At 41.0% G+C, this 21,776-nt stretch overlaps 1 protein-coding gene across 4 annotated transcripts in view; it reads left to right on the top strand.

Moving 5' to 3' along the window:
- Positions 1–3,038: 3,038 nt before the first annotated feature.
- Positions 3,039–21,776, top strand: part of SLIT2 (slit guidance ligand 2) — a 354,005-nt gene continuing 335,267 nt past the window's right edge. For all 4 annotated transcript variants that reach the window (XM_036273426.1, XM_036273434.1, XM_036273409.1 and 1 more), the window contains exons 1-4: positions 3,039–3,754; positions 7,238–7,309; positions 8,504–8,575; positions 20,051–20,122. In XM_036273426.1, coding sequence (XP_036129319.1) covers positions 3,576–3,754; positions 7,238–7,309; positions 8,504–8,575; positions 20,051–20,122 — 395 coding nt within the window. In that variant the 5' untranslated portion in view covers positions 3,039–3,575. The remainder of the gene's footprint in view (positions 3,755–7,237; positions 7,310–8,503; positions 8,576–20,050; positions 20,123–21,776) is intronic.

Below are 21,776 nucleotides of genomic sequence, written 5' to 3' on the forward strand. Positions count from 1 at the left end.
AACAAGGTATCAAAATTGTGAAATTAATGATTTAGTGTGGTAGTAAACATAGTCCAACCACATGATTTACTGATATAGACTAAAAAAATTCACTGGGGGTAGAGGGAGTAGAAACGGATGAAAGAATTCTTCATCGATGATAGGTACTTTTTCTTTATCTCATTTTCCTTACAAGAAAATGTGAATATGACTTCCACTTTCTTCTTCTTAAGGAAGTTACATAACAGAACTTCAAGCTAAAATCTAGAAGGACAAATGATGAATAAATGTTGAATGTTTTGAAGCCTTTAAAAGAACAGAGCAACGAAAATCTATGGCATTAAGATGAGTATCCTAAGAGCACTCTGTCTTTGGAAATGTCCTCAGAATGACCTTAATGTTTTCAGAGCAGGTAAAATGACATAGGTAGAGGTAGCCATTGTGAAAAGACATTTTCAAAAATTTAAGTAGGACAAACGTTAATGGGGATATTAGAGAAATTTCAGATTGAGTATATTATTGTGTTAAAGAAATCAGTCCATTTCAGAGTTCCTACTATGTGTCCAGCATATTGTTAAATGTTGGAAATAAAAAAAAAAAGCAATTGGACAGATCTTCTTTCTTTCAAGTGGGTTACAGAAAAGTATACAAATAATTATCATACTGTGAGACTGGCATTAGCCGGGGGGCTTGCACAAATTCCTGTGGAAGCGCTGGTGAAGTGGGATAAAAAAGGGCGGGGTGAGGCATTTAAATTCATGCAAAGTTGTTGACTGACTTATATGTCAATTCAAACCAATAGTGACATTGGTTTGGGGGCTGGAGAGTTGGTAGCAGTTGCCAGACACACACGGTATTAAAAAGACTGGAAACGTGGAAATTCTCTTCCAAAACATAGTGGGAAAAAATATCCATAACTTCCCTGAAATGAAGGAAATCTTCTGGTACAATGTGCTTTGCTAGGAATTCATTTTTCCCTCGTAATTAAAATCACACACATATTGAAGCCTGTAGAGTTTTAGAGCATATATATATATATATAAATACATTCAAGACATCAGCTGAACATGGTGTTGTCAAGTGTGTGATTATAAGGAAAGGGTTAAATGGAACGGGGTGTTTCAGAAATGGGAAGGCTGGTTAGAAGGTTGAAAAACACCATTTTCCAACTTGCAAAGACTCTGAACTTTTACACTACCAAAAATACACACGTGTGTGTCTGAGCGCAGGCAGATCTATTTCGGGAGGATTTAAAAATTTTTAAAAACCATCATCTCTCTCGTGCTGAGCTGCAAATATTGAACAGCCACCTTAGGATCGTGGCAAAGCTTCAGCAGAGTCACTAACTGGCAGCGCTGTTTAGGAGCCGCGTTCCCAGCTGCCCTCGCCCCATTCCCTCACTGGGAACCACCATCACCGAGCCTGGGTCACCTTTAGGACCCATTCCTCGGGAAAACTTTGCCACGCGTGGGAGCGAGGGCGCGAGCCGAGGCGCGCGGGAACGCGCCCCCGCCACCTCCTCCCCTGGCGCCCAGCCGGGGCCTCACCTCTCCCGGCGAGGTGCGGACTCCCAGCGCGCAGCCAGTGGGCGGTGCCCGGCGCCGAGGGGCGGGGCTGAGGGGTGGGGGCTCGGGTGGGTATATAAGGCCGGCGCCGACTTAACTTCTGACTTGGGGTTATTTATTTGGGGAGTGCGCTGACGGCGCTGGCTGGTGGCTGGTGGCGGCGGTGGTGGTGGCGGCTGTGGCTGCCGCAGACGGTGGTTAAAAAAAAAGCGGCGGCGGCGTTGGCAGCAGAGGCGAGTGATGGGAGCTTCGTGGCTCCCCGGCGCAGGCGGGAGCTGCGGAGTTTTCCGGGCACAGCGGGAGTGCTGAGCAGCAAGGGGAGCGTCCGGGCCCCCCCGCAGCCGGCTCCAGAGGCGCGGGCGGAGATTTTGTTCGGCTGCGCTCAGCGCCAGGCAGCCCAAGTGAACAACTCCAGTCACAACAGCAATCCACCTTCCTGCAGCCGAAGGAGACTAGGGCTGTCGCGTCCGTCCTATTGTTTAGACACTTGCCAGGAGCTCGGGAGTCAGTGAGCCATCGAGTCCCCGCTCCAGGTCGCTGCCTTCCCTCTCCCCCACTTCCGTCCCCAGAGAAGGAGAAGTGGAAGCAGCCGGGAGAGGTGAAAGGGCGGAAGGAGACCGGCTGCTCCGGACTGCGGCCACGAGTCAGGTGCAGCGCCAGGAGCTGGGTGTCGCGACGCCAGCAGGAGGACTCCCACAGTGGCCCTGGCGGACAGGATTCTAAGCTTGGGGAAAGTTCTTGCACTTTGAGAAGGAGGACCCGCTTGTGGGCGGCTGTCGAGGGGCGGCGAAGGGGTCTGCGCCTGCCCAGGAGCCCGCTCTTGTTTCTTGCACCTTTGCCATCAGGTGTCTGCTGCAGAGCTGCGCCGTATCCGGGAGACGAGAGGGGCTGACAAACGCGCGCACTCGGGACTGCCATTCAGTTGCCTCCCGGGCTCACTTCGGAGTAACGGATCCCACCAGCCCAGGTGCACCCTTGCTATCTCCCAGGACACCCAGGCAGGACCCAGGACGCGGACACCTCCACCTTGGCCTTTACACTGCTTCAGGCTGGCCTGCCATCAGACCCCTTTCAATCCTCCCAGGAGCTCTGGTTCTCGATCTCAACTTGGCCTCTTGGATTTCCTCTGCCAGGGTCCTGACTAGTGGATATTCCTGCCGGCTGCGGTGGCCTCATTGCCCTTTTGTCTTTTCTGCTTGACCTCGGGGCAGGCCCGGGTGCAGAGCGTCGCCAAGGACGCCAGGCGGGAGGCGGGATTACGGAGACATCCTTCAGCGAAGTGCATGTGAATTTGCAAACTGCCCTTGGCTGTCGGTAGACGGCGAGGACCGGTCTGGACTGCCGAGGAGCCGCAGGCCAGGGGGAAGCCGCGTGAGTGAGCTGCGCTGGGCGCTGCGCAGCGCCTCCCCGCGTCCTCCGGGCTGCGCGCCGCCCCGTGCGCCCCCGCGCGCCATGCCCAGTCGCCCAGCGCTGTCGGCTCCCAGCCCACGGGGCTTCTGCGCCTTCTAGCTTCAGAGAGCTCACTTTAATCAAGGCCACCATTCCTACTGAGCTTCCCTCTTCTGCCTCAAACTTCCCCTCCCCCACAGGAATCGGATTTGCAGAGGGATCGTGGAATCCAAGCAGCCCTCTGCCCCGCGCAACTGGCTCCTGCATCTTCACGGCTATTGGAAGCCCCAGTCCTTTTACCGCCAACTTGATCTTTGCGACGCGTGATCTTCTCCTGTCTGCTCTGGGGTCTTCTTGCAGCCTTGGCCAGGCCAATTAATCTTCAGGACCTAAAGTTGCCTAAGGAGCACCTACCCTGCTGGAGTAGAGTGGAGGGGAGGTGGGAGGTGTGTACCCGTGTCAGCTCTTCTACCTTGAATATTATAACTGTTACTTGCATATTATTTTGTGCACATTTGCCCGGACACTCTGGGTTGCTAGTCCTGCACCAGGCACTGGGCCTCAGCCACAGCACGGTTCGCACCGAGCGGTGTGCTAAAAAGAAACTGCCGGCACTGGCGAGCGAGGAGGCGGCAGGGGAAGATGCGCGGCGTCGGCTGGCAGACGCTGTCCCTGTCTCTGGGGTTAGTGCTGGCGATCCTGAAGGAGGTGGCGCCTCAAGCGTGTCCGGCGCAGTGCTCCTGCTCTGGAAGCACAGTGGACTGTCACGGGCTGGCGTTGCGCAGCGTGCCCAGGAATATCCCCCGCAATACCGAGAGACTGTGAGTACGGGCTCTTCCTCTGTCCCCACCCCCCACCCCATCGGGGTCGTGCATCCCTAGCTTGGAGACTGGAGGGACTTAGCGGCATTGGTCCCTGTGCCGGGACAGCCCTCACTAGCTCTTCTGCACGCGCTTCCTGGGATTGAAGTCTCTGGGAGGGCGAAGGACAGGAGGGCGCTGCCCAAGGAGGGGCCATGCCCAAAGAGGGGCGGGCCCGCTGGCAGCTGCGCTTGGTCCCTTCTTCCCGCTCTTGTCCTGACACACGCATTCCCGTGCGGACCAGTTCTCTGGGGCTTGGGAGATCGATGAGGGACAAGTACTCCTAGATGCTGGAGCAAGGAAGACGTGACTTTGTTCCCCAGATTCAGTAAACCAAGTCACCTTGCACTGCCAAGACTCGCGGGTCAGTTACAGGGCCCAGTCCCCACTCTGGTCGCCGCGGGGTGGCGTGGAGGACTGGCGGGGGGGACTCAGAAAAGAGAAACCTCCACTCTTCTTGCTTTGTGTTGCCCTCCTGGGTGGAGAGAGAATCGTGGGGTGTCTGGATCCACTCGGGGGCGCTTCTCACGGGTCGCGGAGGGAAGGAAGGCGACAGCTTCGCAGTAGCCTCACGCAGCTCCTGGCGACTATTTCCCACCCCCCACTGCCCCAGGGAGGGGCGGGAGGCGCTGGGCCCCTAGGGACCTGTCCGAATGGGCGACTGCGGAGGAAGTCCATGTCCCATCCATAGGTGAAGTTAGAGCAGCCTCTCCAGCTCGAACTAGCCTAGTCAGGTCTGACTGCGTCTGCGACCTCGAGCCCTTGGCTGTCCTTTCTGCGGAGCCCTAGTGACCCTGTCCACCTTTCTGGCAGTTTCTGTGTCCCTTCATGTGGCAGCAGCTCAGCTTCCTCTCCCCCTTCGCGCTCCGCTGCCCGCAGACATCCCCGCCTCTCTGTCTCTGCGAGTCTCTAATGAAGAAGTAATCGCAGAGCCGGTGTTGACGGCCCACGCGCTCCTTGTGGGGCGCTTCTCGAGTTCAGGGAAGTAGAGCATGGAGGCCATTCTCTTTGTGATCGCTGAGGCCGCCCGGCGCAGCCCGAGCGCCCTGGGCGCAGTCTACTCGCCTTGGAGCGTGGTCCAGGAGGTCGCAGTGGGTTCGGGACAAGGGCAGTGGGGATGAACGCTCCCTGACTCCGTTCCCAGGCCTCTCCGGCGCCGGGGTGTGAGGGTTGCACGCCACGGAGGAGACTCACTCCAACCGTTTCGCAGGTCTCCACTGGCAGGGCCCTCAGCACCTCAGCAAAACTGAATTTTTCTAACCTATTTGCCTGGCTCAGTTTAAAGGCCAGAGTTGAGCCCATGATTCCTTGCAAATGGCTCCCCCACCCCCAGCCTCACTCCCTCCCAGGCCCGCAGCACTGGGCTAGTTGGGGCCCTACCAAGGGTGTCTTGTCAAAATGTGACCCATCTGTCTGGGGTGGGGGAAGGAATTCCGGTTATGTCAAATAGCCAGTGAAAGACCCCAACAACTGTAGGAACAATTTGATGGTTCTTTGCTCAGCATGGAAAATGGGTTGGGGAGAAAGCAATGCAGAATTCTGTTTCAGCACTTGTCATTTCATGCCATTCAGAACAGTTTAAAGTTTAAGCGCTAATATGTCTTATTCAACAAAAAGGACAAAATAGTAATGGAGTTTCAGGTCTTTGGGGGAAAAAAATCCCAATGAGGGATCTATAAAGAGTTTTCAGAAAAATCGTTTACTCAGTATTGGCTTGTACAAACCTATTATTGAGACATTAAATTCAGATTTCAAACGTGGTATTTTAAAGTCAAGGTAAAAGAAAACTTACTTCCGTGAAGGAGAACATTCAAACCTTAGCCAAACCTGGTTTTATTTCAAATGATTGGAACCAGGGCAAATTTAGATCTTGACCTAAGATGCCAGAAAAGGGGTTGTGACTCTTGAAGGAAACATAGTGCTGAAATCTGAGCAAAAAAGTCAGGGCCTGAATACCATTTGCATTATTGCCCCAGCTAGTAGTTTTCCCTTTACAGTCACAGCAGGGGTTCCCTGAGCTGCAAATGAAGAGTTTAGTTTTCATACAAATATAGAATTGTTGGAAGGTAAATGCCTATAAATGCAAGTCTTTGAAGCCCAGTTCTTTTGATGGTACCCCTTTTTCTTTGCCTTAGGAAGTTTAGCTGCCCTGCCACCACAGGCTAGGATTTTGGATTTTGAAAAATTCTTCTTGTGTAGTATTAGAATATTGTTCATTTAACTTCTTGAAGGTAACTTTTTGGGGGTGTGCCTAACAATAATAGTAAATAGCAGAATACATGTGAAGTTACTATACACATCCTTATAAAAACAGAAGTTGAGTAGAATAATCTTGGTTGTATGTCCTTGCTTTTGATTACTCTGAATATTTCTTGCCACTCCCTTCTGGCCTGCAAAGTTTCTGTTGAGAAATCAGCTGACAGTGTTATGGGAGCTCCCTTGTAGATAACTGACTGCTTTTCTCCTGCTGCTTTTAAGATTCTCTGTTTGTCTTTAACTTTTTTGCCTTTTAATTATGCCTTGCCTTGGTGTAGACTTCTCTGGGTTCATCTTTGGCACAGTCCGTGCTTTCTGGACTTGTATGTCTGTTCCCTTCACTAGGTTAGGGAAGCTATCATTTAGAATCAAAGAACATATAAAGAGCTTCCCAGACAAGAAAAAGCTAAAGGAGTTCATCACCACTAAACAAGTTATACATGAAATGTTAAAAGGTCTTCTTTAAGAAGAAGAAGAAAAAGATAAAACATATGGACATATGGACAGTAAAATGGCAATAAATACATATCTATCAACAATTGAATCTAAAAAATAAGATAAATGAACAGGGAGAACAGAAACAGACTGATAGATATAGAAAAATTTTGATGGTTGCCAGATGAGAGGGGTTTTAGGAAGTGGATGAAAACAGTGAAGGGATTAAGAAGCACAAATGGGTTGTTACAGAATAGTCATGATGTTGTAAAATACAGCATAGTCAATAATATTCTAGTAACTGTGTATGGTGTCAAATGGGTATGAGATTTATCAGGATGATCACTTAGTAAGTGATATAATGTCTAATCACTGGAGTCTACACCTGAAGCTAATCTAATACTGTATGTCAACTGTAGTTAAAAAATAACAAAAATGATTAAAAACAAAAATAAAAACCTGAAAGTGAAAGCACTCCCATACACACACAAAAGAGAACTTCTTGTGACAACATAATCACTTCATTTCCTTGTCATATGCCAGCAAGCATGGGCTCTGTAAACTTGTTGAGAATCATTTTTAAAAATTCATTTCATAGGTTACTCCTTTCTCTCTCTCTTACTTTGTAAAGTACTTTAGTCATTGGAACTGATCTTTAATCTTCAAGTTCTTATTTAGTTTACATTTTTGTTTTTAACTAGATATTGATAGAAATAAAATGGAACTTTCATTTTCTTACTTGTTTTCTGTCAGGGATTTGAATGGAAATAACATCACAAGGGTTACCAAAACGGATTTTGCTGGTCTTAGACATCTCAGAGTTCTGTAAGTACATTCTTCCTCTGTATTTTGAAGAATTATCTTTTGTTTTTTAAGCTTGCATATTTTGAATTGTGCTGTTCTCAGTCTTAAAAACTGTCCCAATGACAGAAACATAAACATTTACAAGGCTTGGTTTTCTTTCTTTTTTAGTTTATCACTGTACTACAACTTTGAATAAAAATGTAGGCTTTTATTTTAAGGTTGGATGCAGGCCACAGAAACAGTACGATAGAAATGATCTCAAGTGTTTGCAATACCATACCCTAAGTGCCTTATGCATATAAAATTGTAGAATAATTGCTTTCACAATATGAATAAGTAATGTGAGACATTTGATGCACTTTCAGGATTCAAAATTAACTAGAAATAATTTAAGTGGGTCTGCATTTTCATTACTAATATAGAAATGTTCAGTCTTTTCTAGCAAACAACACTTAGGTATAATTTCTAAAATTAAAGTCAAGCAATCCAGCTTTTCACAGAGTTTATGATGTGAAATGTTGCTGTATAAAAGTACACTGATTATATTTTGAATTTTTTAATGTTTTATATCTTTGTAGCTTTTGTAAAATTGTTGTAATTTGATTACTTCTTTAATTAGTGGGTTGCATTACTTCTGAGTGAGCCATCATTTGAGTTTTAATGTAATGTAAAATTCTGTTACCCACAGGTTTGTAAATATTTACATCACAGTGAACCTGTACTTTGATCATTGTGTGTTCAGCCTTCATCTTTTAAAAGACACATTTGATAATTATGAATTCTCCCGATTTCTGATGTATGTCCATAAGCGAATTGAAGTATGTGTGTGATGCATTACTGTATACTGATTCTCTTGGTTAAGACCTCAGTTAAAGTCATTTTAACAAAAACAAAAACAAAACAAAAATCCATCGGGGCTGCAGTGCCATGGGTTGTTTTCCAGAATATGCTCTAGTTTCAGGTTCAGAGTTCTGACCAGTAAGTTTCATGACAAACTCTGTTATGATTTTTTAATGAAAGTTATGGGATGTGAACGCTCTTTGCCCTTCCTGGTTTCTCTCAGATATATCATCATTAAATTTGATACTGAATCTCAAACCAGAGCAAGATTTAACTTTAAAAAGGGAAAGGGGTCGCAAGTTTTCAGTTGCTGAATTGAAACTTACTCTGACTGGAAGGGTTCCGTTAAGATCCCTGTTATATTTTGCATTTCAGTCAGCTTATGGAGAATAAAATCAGCACCATTGAAAGGGGCGCATTTCAGGATCTTAAAGAACTGGAGAGACTGTAAGTATTTTCAGTTCCAAACTTATGATGACATAACTGTATTTTTAAAAATACTTGAAATTTAAAGACCATGTCTTTAATTTTATGTCTCAGTCTTTGAAAGTTTATAGAAACAAGAGGTTGAAAAAGTGGCTTTTAGACTAATGTAAAAATAGACTTTTCAATTTTTTATTTTTTTTGCATAAATAAGACTAACTTGAAATAAAGCTAAAAATACAGACTGACTTACTTGAAACATTTACTTCCTTGACAACCACTGCTTTGGTACCTAGAGATGTACATGGTTTTCTTATTGTTCATCGAGTTTGTTTTATTTTCTTATATAGGAAGAACAGTGGTAATTTTATTTCCATTTATGGTACATTATGGAAAATAAAACTTTTGCTAATAGTATTTTTATTTCTATGCTGTTTATTTATGTGTTGGTGATATTTGAAGAAATATTTTAAATTCTTAATAAGATTTGCTTTAAGATTTTTCTTAATAAGATTTAACACTTATGGTGAATATTGTTAATTACTTCTATTCACAATTTTATTTCATTATTTTATAGTAGCTTTCTATGTATTTCTGCTGGACAAATAATTTCAAGAGTAGTAAAAATGAAAGAATTATGTTATCAAAGAGTGGTTATTTTAATATTGATTCGTTTTTTCCAAAAAGATCAAATGTAGACTTCAGACTTTAAAATACATATTTTTTTTCAGACACTAAATCTTAAGGATTGGTATAGGGTCATTATTATTTTCTGTCTATAGTGTATATCTACAAAAGACAAAACCTTTGTCTGTAATAATTAGGATAAATTACACACTTTATGATTTGATGTATAAATTTCATGTCTCATATGTCTTGATATTTCAAGTTTAGTAGGTTTGCATTTTAAAGGCAAATATAGCTCAATTACAAGTAACAGTGATTATTTTAATAAGTTTCCATGTCTGCTTTAAAAGGCAGTTTACGTAAAAATAGAACATTTATTTCAAATAATGAAATAACGAAGTTCGTTTTAGGCATTGTACATTTACATTCACTTGGCCTATGGCAATAATTAATTCTGTGTATTTGTCTTTAAGTAGAAAAATGCTTGTCAACTTCTAAGATATTTGTAAATATATAGGGTACATGTTGATCACCTCAAACAAATGAAACAGAAATGTCTAAGTTATTTCACTATAAAATTGTATCCATAACAAATTTTACAATATAGGGAATATTACTGTGGAATTAAAAGTAATTTTAAAATCTCTACTTTGAACTAATTTGGGGGAGAATAAAAATGACGTAAGCATTTGCTTAAATTCATAACCAAGTCCATAAGTTCATAAACCATGTCTTGATATATAAAAATGCTCTGAAAATAATTTATTCTTTGGTCTCCTTCATAGTCTTTTATAAATAGCTAATACCTAGTAAGTACCTTGCAAAGGTATTTTTAATTCATTCATTCATTTCAAAAGAAGTATCAATATAATTTTAATCTCTAGTAAGATGAATACATAATTTAAAATGATCATTTAAACATTAACAGTTCTTTCATGAATAACGTAACTAGTCACCACTTGGAAACCTGTATATTTTGATTTCCAAACAACTTCCAAATTCTTGCAGGAAGCTTGACGGCTCTTCATGCAGTTTCTGTTTTGGTTGTGTAACAGTTTTAAGTATTTTCTACAACATTGCAAACGTTCTCATTATTTTTTCAAGCCACTCCAGGGTATCATTTAATCTTTCATCTTGAATAAATTAACTTTTCCTAAAAATTATTAACCAGATGCCTTATGATCTGAAATTTCATTAGAGTTGTAAGTAGGTACTAGTTTTTGACTTTGACTTCCCCTGGGAATGTCACTTCATCTCAGAACAATTTTCTGTTCTACTGAGATGTGGTCAGATGTTGCGGAGTGGGAGGAGGATTTGTAATTTTGAATGAAAACTAATATATATGCAGGACTTCTTTAAATCACCCCAGCTGTTGGCCGAGAGCAAATATTTCATATTTGTGAGGAAAAGCTGAGAAAATTCCTTTTGTTTACAACTGCCAAGTCCATCTGATGGAAGCGCATTGTTATCTGACAGCCAATTCATCTCCCCGGGACTCGGGAATTCAAAACCATTTCTTAGGAACATTGTGGATACACTTTTCAAATATTTATTTTCTAAAATACATTAAATGGCAAGGCAGTTTTGCGTAAGAATGCATTCAAGTTATTGTGAAACAAACTTTAAATTTTTTTTCAGTTTCTTATAATAAAAAGTAAAAATAAAAAAGCTACACAGAGAGTTCCATAATCAAATTCCTATGACCTGTGGTCTATATCCTTATTTTAGTTAGTGGTGTCATTAACATCACAAAAATTGCCATATTGTGTTTCAAAAAGCTCCAAGAGACAGTGTAAGAGAAAGGAAGTAATTAATGAATTAACTTTTAACTTTTAACTAATTATAAATAATTACATGTTTTTGGCAATTTAGTTGTGAATTTTTTAATTGAAAGAGTAGATCATGAAAAGGTGTATAAATGCAGGTTTATGTTGTAAACTGCCATTCATGCAGTATTTATAGTAACTCAATTTTTATTCTTTGTGAGAAGAAAAAATAAATCTAACTTTATTTGTGTGCAATTTATGGTTCTAAGTTTTTCTTTTTTCTATTTTAAATGATAAAATCAAAACAATTCCAAATGATGTTGGTGAGTATTTTTAAATTATAAGTTATTTTTCACTGTGTTTCATGTTGATAGAGTTTTAACTTGATCTAGAGAGAGAAGACAATCTGAAATCAGAAGATAACATCTGGGCCTTCATAGAAATCTAGCTTTTAATCTATAAGACACAGGGTCATGTTATTAAGTTGAATTTAATTTTACCATAGAACAAAAAAGTCATTATTTGTAAGTCAAAGGATTATAGTTAGAAGAGAGCGTTTTGTTTTGTTTTTTTTTCCACCTCAAAGAACTGATGAAATGTAAGGTTATTAGTGAACATGTCAAATAGATAGGTATTAAAATCTTCCCTCTCCCTCCTTCTCTCTCTCTCTCTTCTCCTTTCTTTCTGTGGTGTAGAAAACATCAGATGCTATGACCATCATCAGAACATGCTTAGGAATCATTCATTGTAAAAGAAACAAGTTTTACTTAAGCTCACACAGCATGAGCCCATGTCACTTCCGGTGTAGACAGTTCCTTACTGTTCTCCCGGAGCTGATATGAGCGTGGCCTGTTTTCACGGATGCTCTGTGCTGCCGGTTCTACCTGCGTATCTGGGCTGCAAAGGAAGTCTTGAGGAGGTGCCCTATGTAGGTGCTTTAGAAGGCCTCCTATTGCTTAATCAAAATGTTCAACTGACATCGGATGCAATTAAATGACTAGTTAAGTCAATGAAAATTAACCAAGGGAAACAAACTCCATGTACGCTATAATAAATAACTGAAACATTTAAGAAATATACTTCTTTTTTATACTTCACAGAAGACACCTGTATATATCTGCAATAAAGTCCCCATGAAAAACTGTCAATTCAAGGTATTTCTTGGCTGGTGCATAATGTCTTAGAGGTTTAACAAAAAAAAAAAAAAAAATTTCATTGGAACCCCGGACTTTTGTGTGCTGGTTCAAAGTTTTGTTGTTCATTTACAATTTATGGGATTATGCTGCAGTCATTCAAGTTCTATGCTAGGCCTTTTAAGGAGACCCAGGCCATTTCTGTGTTTCACTGGTGAAATTCATCTGCTTTTGCAAGTTTCTTGGTAACACAGATTCAAGAGCGTGAGAACTTTTTTTGAAATTTTTTAGGGTTGTCAAAAACATTTTAGGACAATTTGTCCTACTTGCAATGTAATGCTTATATGCAAAATAAAATGCTTATATGCCTACATTATGTTAATGACAACCAATCACATGCCATAGACAACCTTGGATATTAGGCTTTTCATTAATTTGACAATCATTTTCTACCCTCACAATGAGGACTTTGCAGAAGTGGAAAAGGGCTTGGACTGTTCTCTTCTTACCAGTCATGTGTAAAGGTGCGCTTTGAAAGCCAACATTGCTTTTAGCTCTCCAAGTTTTAGACACTTTGGATTTGAAATTGCCAATTTCCGAGTAACTTTGTCATTTTACAGTTATGTTTCCTTGCACAGTGAGCCCTAAAAATATCTTAATAAAGCCATGTAAGGAATCCTGGGAAACAACCCTGCTCACTTAATATTTTAAAGTTTCTACCAAGATGATACAAAAGTGCTCATTTTAATTCACAAAAGTCTAACTCCCATTATAGCAAAGAGAGCCTAAATTTGACTCAGTATGACACTGTCCTAAAAGGATGTGTAAAAGGCACATTTATTATTATTTTTAAGGTGGTGCTCAATTTGAGTTTCTGTGTGCTCACGCCATTTATAAGGAGGCACATGGCAGCCGGTGTGCAGCTGAGACTCTGGAGGCTTTGCTATAGGTCGTTACACATGAGTTCAAGGAGAGGATATGCTGTGGAACAGGTCTGAAGGGAAGCACCACTTATCCCCTGTTCATCCAGGATGTACAGAGAGTCCCTCTTCTGACTAATCCTACAAGTTTATGGGCAACGCATAACACATTCCTTTTCTTAAAAGTCAGGGCAAACTCACATGCTAATCTCCTTGGAAAAGAATGCAAGCTCGTCCCAAAAGAATGGTTCTCTGGCAACTTTAAACCCAAGTTTCAAATCAGTGCAGTGATTTTCTTGGGAAAGGCTCTTTGAAGAACATACTAAACGTAGTAACTGAGGCTGAGCATGTATGCTGCATGATATAAAAACGTTCAAGGATGCCTTGAGTATATCGCTTCATCTATGATATCGATTAAATGTCAATTCTCACCTGTATGTAAGCGCTATTGTACTATTTTAAATTACATTTATGGGCTATAGTCTCATAAGGCTTTAATGCCCATGCAGTGTTAGAAGTTTCGCCTAACACTGAATCCATCTGAGAGGGTTTGTCGTGTACTGTTTTTTATGGGCCTTGAAGTTGAACAGTGGTGAGAAGGCCTGTTTGCTCTTTGTGGACTGTTTCATAATGCTGAAGCAGCAAGGCTGTTTATTTTTCCCACATCTGTTTTGGGCTCATCCTTTGTGACAGTGTTTGCTGCATGCTGTGTCTTTTATACCTCTCCTGAAATGAGTAGTTTAGTTTGCACTGTTACAATGTATTTGTGGAAGCAGTGCATGTCAAATATTTTACATTGAATTGTCTTTCATTCCTGTTGGATACCTTTCTGCTTGAAATATGCCTTCTAGGCTGAATTTCACAATTTTACAGGGAGTGAGAGACGTTCCTGCATAGACTTTACATTGCACTTTTTTTTTTACCCCCAAAGCGATTTTTATCTGCTGGACTAGAAGGAATATTGGTGAAAATGTTGTCAGAATGAGAATTTTGGAACAATAAGCTGATTTGGTGTAAATATAACTAGCACATTGCTTTAAGATGACATTTACAGAAAAATGACGTGATTGACCTCTTTGCAGGGTCCATACGCCGGGGTGCAGGTGGGTGTTTCTCCAGCCATGTGCTGCTGTTCTCTGTTCTGGCAAAGCACAGGGTGTGGATAAACTAGACTCGCCTCTGCTAAGGCACCTGTTGCCTGGTGTCCTATGAAACATGCCAAATAATCATTGGTTGTGCTGTTGATTCTGCGTTTTAGTAGATATACCCCCCCCAAAAAAAAAAAAAAAAATCAGAAAAAATAGATAAGAGTGACGGAAATCCTGGGTTTCAATTCCTCTGTGAGGTCTTGATCAAATTGCTTTATCTTTGAAAAACTTTAGTTTCCTCACCTTTAGGACAGAGGTAATTATTATATCTCATGTTGCAGTGCATGATTTAAGTAAGCTAATGCACATAGTTTTACAAAATACTTGGGACATGGTTGGCATTTAAAGAATTATGCCTTTCAAAAACAGAGTTATGCATTATGTATTTCAACATTTCCTATTTTTCAAAAGCTCAGTTTAGAATTATATTATGAAGCTAATAAAACGAGTATGTAATAAATTTGACTTTTGAACATTCATTTTTACTGTCGTTTCAATTCTGGCTTTTTGTTTATCACATAGCATGTGGTCAGTAGAAGAGATGTAAAGAAAGTGAAAAACCCCCTTCAAGTTTTATTTTCATTAGACTATTTCTCATAATCTCTCCGAATATGTAGAGAAATACCAAGAAGTAAGGGAAGTGACAAGGGAATACTGTTTTGAATAATACGTTTTTAAAAAATATATTTTTATTAATTTTAGAGAGAGGAAGGGAGCGGGAGAGAGAGATAGAAACAAGGATGGGCAAGAAACATCATCAATCAGCGGCTTCCTGCACGCCCCCTACTGGAGATTCAGCCCACAACCTGGGCATGTGCCCTGACCCAGAATCTAACCGGCAACTTTCTGGTGCATGACATGATGCTCAACCAACTGAGCCACACCAGCTGCGCTATAGTAATCAGTTTTGATCTCTCTACTATGAAATATAAAGATGAAATGATCAGTATCACTACTAAAAAAATATACATTTTATTTTATTCATCTAATAGTAGCTAAATGTTAAAAATCTGGGCTTGTAAAATGTGAAAATGATAAATTTTAAAAAGACAAGTGAAAATTTAACTGAGAAGGCATTTATACATCTGAAACGGGGTTGTAAGCGACAGACTCGTTAAGGCAGCATCTATCGAATACCTGTTTCGGACCCGGCACACAGCTAAAATCCCCTATGTTTACAATTCTAGGTAAACACAAGCCATACATTTTTCACTGGCTTTGGTAAAACTGTTTCACTCCACATTTTGAATTGGGGTGAAGGTGGCAAATCTTAATTGAATTGAGGTGAAAGTTGAAACAATAAGAGACTGTAACCTCTATCAGTGGGCAAGTCACAGGAGCAGCTGACTGATAATGTGAAACAATGCTTGTCAATAACGCTCAGGCTGCCCTTCAGATCGGGGTTGTTAAGAATCAGCATTTCGGAGAGCAGTGCTGTTTTGTGCTCTAAAGAAAGAGCATTCACTCCACTGAAGGTCACACTCGAACACAGCCCGTAGTACAGAGGAAACAGTTACTGGATCCCTCTCATTTTTGCTTTAAGATAAAGTGTCTCAGAGACTCATTCTGTGCCTTCCTGAAACCATGAATTACCATCCAGAGAATTCTCAATCAGCCTTGAGATCTTTGAGGCAGAGTCCGTCTAGCTGGTGATGACACAAGAGCTGGATGTCACTAAATCTGTGTCACCTCTCTTTGGACACAAATGAGTGTCCTTGCTTGGAACAATAGGTAACCAACCCACACTAGTCTGCTCATGGAGCTAATTTATGCTGGCTCCTAGAAACCCTCCTCTGAGACACCTTTAATTCACTGCATGCTGTTCTCCCATTCTGGGACTATCAGGTTTTAACTTCTTCAACACTTTACATTAGAATTATTGCTATGACACTTTCATCTTCAAGCCATGAGGAAGTATTCTGTGACATTAAAAGAAGCTAGGTTACTTTTGCTCCAGCTCTGTTTAGAAATTGTTATGCACCTTAATAATCTTTAAAGTAATTCTGGATTTAAAAAAAAAACAAAACACCCTTTTGTTTCAGGATTTAATTTCTGGTCATTGCACAGGAACTCCTGATGTTAAATTGTTTCCTTGATTGACTATTTTGGAAGAATTTCACTGTTTATTTTAATGTTTGTATTTCACTTTTTATTTCAAGGTTGTATTTATTCATAGTATTGATGGAAGAAAGAACAGAAGAACAGGAAGCAGATGTGTAGTAATACCTTTTTAAAGGAAAAAGCACAGACATATTGTTTTTCGGTGCTTGTTACAACATCACTTATCTGCTCTATTTTGTATAATACTACCTTGTCTTATATGTGTAGTTGGTTTAGACATATTAAATCATTTGTAATAATTTTCATGAAATAATGGTAAATGATCTGAATTCAGAGAAAATGCATGTATTTTTCATTTTGTCTCAACTGTAGATATATATTTTTTCTTTATTTTATTAATCCTCACCCAAGGATATATATTTTTTTAATTTTATTTATCTTCAGACAGAGTGGGAGGGAGAGAGAGAAAGAGAGAGAGATACACATTGACATGAGAGGGACACATTTGTTGCCTCCCACACAACCCCGACCCAGGCCGGGGACAGACCGCAACTGAGGTACGTGCCCTTGACCAAAATCGAACCCACGATTCTTTGGTCCTCGGGCCGACACTCTAACCACTGAGCAAAATTGGCCAGGGCTCAAATATAGATATTTTAAATAGATCTTTAAGACAGTGAACTGGACACAGAGCCAGTTTTGTTTTGTTTTTTAATAAAACTTGGTGGATTATTTATTGATACTTAAGAAATGGGCTATATAAGCTAGGTTATTCCCAAGGAAAGATCAGTGAAAAGGAATGTTTCAGCATTATGTTGTTTTGAGTTGTGGTTGAGGAATGTTTAGACTCTGTCTCTTTGAGAAGGGTGATTCAGAGCCTATGTTCTAGACTCACCTCACCTGAATTCAAACCCTAGCTCTGCTTTCTATGAGCTGTGTGTCTCCCCAGAACAGCAGTAACAATAGTACCTATTCATGGGGTTTTTCTGAAGACTGGATGAGATAATTCACGTAAACCTCTCAGCACTGTGACCATCACCTATTAAGCTGACGTGATGTGTTAGCTATTATTGTTGGAGTGAATTAAGAACTACTGGGTATGTGAAAATAGTAATTAAGAAGAAGACACTGCTTGCATCCATTCTAAAATACCTACTTTGTTACAATAGCTGAAACTGTGTTGATGTAGACCCATCAACAAAACATCGAGTAGCAGTTATCAATCACTTTTATATCTGGATTTTTAAAAATATGGCATCCCTTCCAACTTCTAGATGCTATGAAGAATGGCAGGAGGGAGGGAGGTTGATGGAAGGGGAGGAGGTCATTGCTGTATAGGACTCATGAAAGCAGGTGTGGCGATGGGGCTGGGCCCACTGGAGAGTGACATAGAGCCCCAGGGAGAGGAAGGTTGGCCGAGTATAAAATACATGTGCTAGGGCTCTGCTGAACTATATCACAATACAGAAGGAGCAGTCTGCTCTCGTTCCTGAGAACTTACGAGCGTCAGGAAAGAAGGGTGAGAGTACAAAGGCGCAATCTCTACACTTGAAAAGCTACAGCGTAGTGGGGAATGGACCCGTGACTGTGATTCAGCATGACTTCCTCTTATTTATCCAGTGCAGTGAGGATGTGGGTGGTAGCCGAGGAAGAACTAACTATATAGAGACATCAGGAGAGTTTCAAAGAGGATGTCAGAAAGAGCCATTTGGGGAACAGGGAAAGCAGGGACGGGGTCTGAAGGAGCATGCTTTTCACGGCTGGAGAATCACGGACGATGTTCGTTAATCCAGTGGTCTGGTTCAGATTACGAAGGCCCGTCTCTGCCCTTCAGAAATCAGGGTTGGCTCTTGAACAATGGGCTTTTTCCAAGACTGGTTGCTTCCGTAGAAAAATTCTCAGTATTCCTCTTGTGAATATTTGTAATCTGCATTTTTGAAAAACAAACAAACAAACTAGGTCATAAGTAAATAATATTGCAATTGTATAGAAGTAGGTTCTGGAAGCATTCCTTCCTTGGAATCATGCCCAGCAGAGAAAAATAAAGAAAAAAGTTTGTTGCACTTTTACATTAACCTTGTTATGTGCTTTATTCATAACAATTCGTGTAAGTGGGAAATAAGTGTACCCTTTCAGCATTAATTTTACTATTTTTCCCTATTTATCTTGGCATTTTGTGATGAGTATGTGTTTATTAAGTGCTAAGAATGTTTCTGTAGATGACCAACTTCTTTTTTTCTTTGAATTTTCTTTCCTTTATTGATTTGAGAGAGAGAGGAAATGAGAGGGAGAGACAGAAACATCGATGAGAGAGAACATCGATTGGCCGCCTCCTGCATGCCCCCCACTGGGGATCAGGCCCACAACCTGGGCATGTGTACTGATTGGGAATTGAACCGGTGACCTTTTGGTGCATGGGTTGATGCTCAACCATTAAGCCACACCAGCCAGGGCCAACTTCTTTATAATATGAGTTACTGATAAAAGTTATGGTTGCCATCACAGCCTCAGGGCATTCGAGAGTTGAAGACGTTCAGTTCACCTGGCCCAACTGTTCACCTCACGCAGGATTTCCTTTTACTACATCCTTTGCAGGAATTAAAAACAATAAAATAAAATAAAAAGAGGAAACAAAGCCTCTGCTTGAATGTATGTGGGACAAGGAATTGAGAGTCGCTCAAGGAAGGTCATTTCGTTTTTTAATATCTGTGACTCCTAGGACGGTCTTTCTCATGGTCTGTTTCCCTGAGAGTTATAATCCATGTCTGCCCTCTGGAGCCCAAACGTATAATTTTGCTTACATCTGGTGACCATTTAAACATGTCACGATTGACTGTGATTCCCTCTTTTATTTTCCCAACATTGATCTGTAAGACTTAAGAAATAGCTCCAGTTTCTTCAGTGTGACGTTAGCTTTTTAACCTTCTTACTTTTTTCTAGAGCCATAGAGCAGCTTGCAAACCACTTAAGTGTGAATTTTGTCTCAGCCTTTCATCATTTTATTTAAATTTGGGAAAAGCAGAGTGATAGGAGTTTATTTTTACTGAAACGTGACATTCATTATGCCCCTCAACTGAAGGAGGTTGGCTGTTTGACATCTGAGCCAGAGCTGGCCCACTCTTTAGCGAGTGTCCCTAGTTCAAAAGAACTTAGTTACGTAGCATCGGGACCTAACCTGAGTTAGAGTTGCAAACTGTGTTCTAAAGCATTTAATCATAACAATATTAGTACACTTTTTCAAAAGCATAATTTAAGCAATTTGGACACCAATTAGTAAGAACTCAATCTCAGAATCAGTTAAGGGTCAAGACGGTGGGTTGAGGTTTGAACTTTTTGGTTTTCTTCTGATTTTGAGTATGACAGTGATGCCTTCACACACATTTTTTTTTTCTGCAACTAAATGAAAAACTAACAATATTGACATTTTTGTCTCCCCACAGTACCTTGGCTAAATATCTAGGTCATTTGGGACAGCATATGAATTATTATAGGGTGCCATTTATTGTGATGTTTCTGCTGTAGATTGAACTCTCCTTACCTAGACACCAGAGTCTGAGTCAAATCCCTTTTCGTTGTGTGCATTCTGGTCGACTGAGGTTGCATGGGATGTGAGTTTAGAGTCTAGGCCCCAGTAATCAGCGTCTGAGTAAGCCTAATGGAAAATTGCCTTAACGTGTCATGGAACAAAAGGTGTAACCAACTTTTGATTTGTGATGCTTGACTTCTCTCGAATGTCATTTCTTTCTTTCCTGAAATACGGGATGAGGCATGACATGACCAAATCCCAGTCTCATTGTTGGGTATTTTCTATGTAACATACGCTTTTTTTTTTCCTTCTCAAAAGGCGTTTAAACAGAAATCACCTTCAGCTGTTTCCTGAGTTGCTGTTCCTTGGGACTTCGAAGCTCTACAGGCTGTGAGTAGACCGAAGTAGTCGTTGTTTTGGGCAGTACCTTGTGTTTTATTAAATATATTTTGGATTTGTTTTCATGTGCTTTCTTGAAATGTATTCATCACTAGATTAAGAGTTTGCTTTTTTTTTTTTTTAATGGAAATTAATGGTTGGTTTTCTAGTGATTCCAGTTGTGTCATTTGGTCGGCATTTACTGGTTTATGTATGTGTTATTGTGATTGTATCACTGGGGCGTGGTCATGTGGAGCTGGGGAGGTTCGCCTAACTGCTTTATGAACATATCTGATTATGTTCTGAGAGGGGATATGCCACCCCACTTCCTTTTCAGGGGAAGCAGGCTGAGTTTTCTCGTCAAGTTGGGGTTCTAATGTCAGCTTATTAGATAGTATTTCTGTGCCCAAGTATAATTATTAGTCTGGAAATATTACAATAAGACATTTAAAAAGGGCTGTAGATGTCTTTCTGTATGTTCTTTTTAAGGCCAGAACTCCAGACTCTGCACTGTGAATGACTGTAGGGTTCATATCAAATACGTCATTGAGTGTTCACTGAAGTACTTGGGCAGGAGCGCAGTGTGAGTTTTCGGCAGGATCAGCTTTTCCTCCCTGAGATGCTTGTCTGCTGACCTAATGTGTAATAGTGAAAACACATTTTTGAAAGCTTTTAAAATTAGATTTTCAGCCATGTGAATGATTTTGTGCAGATGGGCGATAAGCTACAAAGTGTTGGGAAAATAAATAGCACTGATTATTGATGTTCATGGATGTTGTGGAAAAACTTGGGGGATGGATAGAATAAACTGCTCAGCATGGCCCCACCTGGATGCTGGGGAGTCCCATCTGTTCTCGTTTGTCGGGCAAGTGAGCAGATTGCGTTTTCCCTGAACTTGATTTTGCAGCCACGGCCGCAGCCTACTACTTCAGTACGGTTATCAATTCCAGAAGTAAGAAGACTCGTTCCTCAGCCTTGCCCCCGATGTAGCCAGGATCTCTGTGTGGTCCTCCTGATACTCAGCTCCCCGTAGAGAGAACCTCCCCAGTGGGCAAAGGTGTAGCCAGCTAACACACTGGATCTTCCCTAGAGTCTGACTTTCCTGATACTGTACCTCCAAGGAGAGCCCAAATCACCTTGCAGTATTTCTCTGCTTTGTGTTCCCTGCTGGTTAATTGGCTCAATTTAAGTAAATTTAAAAAAAAAAAACAATCAAAGAAACCCAGAAACTGCCTTTTAAATGATAATTCTCTCAGAACTAGTTTTGCCAAAGAAATAGGACGTAATCTGTTATAAAAATTAGATGTATGAATGTGAATTGATACTTACATTTAAATGTTTGTGCTTAGTTTCTAAGAATGGCCATAGAAATGGGTTTAGTAGTATTCTACTTTCTGCTTTAATTTTTGGTGATGGAGGGGACTTGGGAGCATTGACTTTGAGGCTGGTGTACAATGAACGCTGTCAAACTACTGCATTGCTAAGAGTGTGCTTATCCAAACGTTATTTAGGAAATAGTCCATTTTCTATGAAGCTGTGAAAATACCATTTAAACAGAATGACTGTCATCTAGCATTAAAATTGCTAAGCTGACGAGGTAAAGAAACATCAACACTGTCTCTGAGAGACAAGAACGCTTGAGTTTGTGGAAGTACTTGGACTGATT

This window comes from Molossus molossus, unplaced genomic scaffold (assembly GCF_014108415.1).
Source record: "Molossus molossus isolate mMolMol1 unplaced genomic scaffold, mMolMol1.p scaffold_m16_p_1, whole genome shotgun sequence".
Taxonomy (NCBI): Eukaryota; Metazoa; Chordata; class Mammalia; order Chiroptera; family Molossidae; genus Molossus; species Molossus molossus.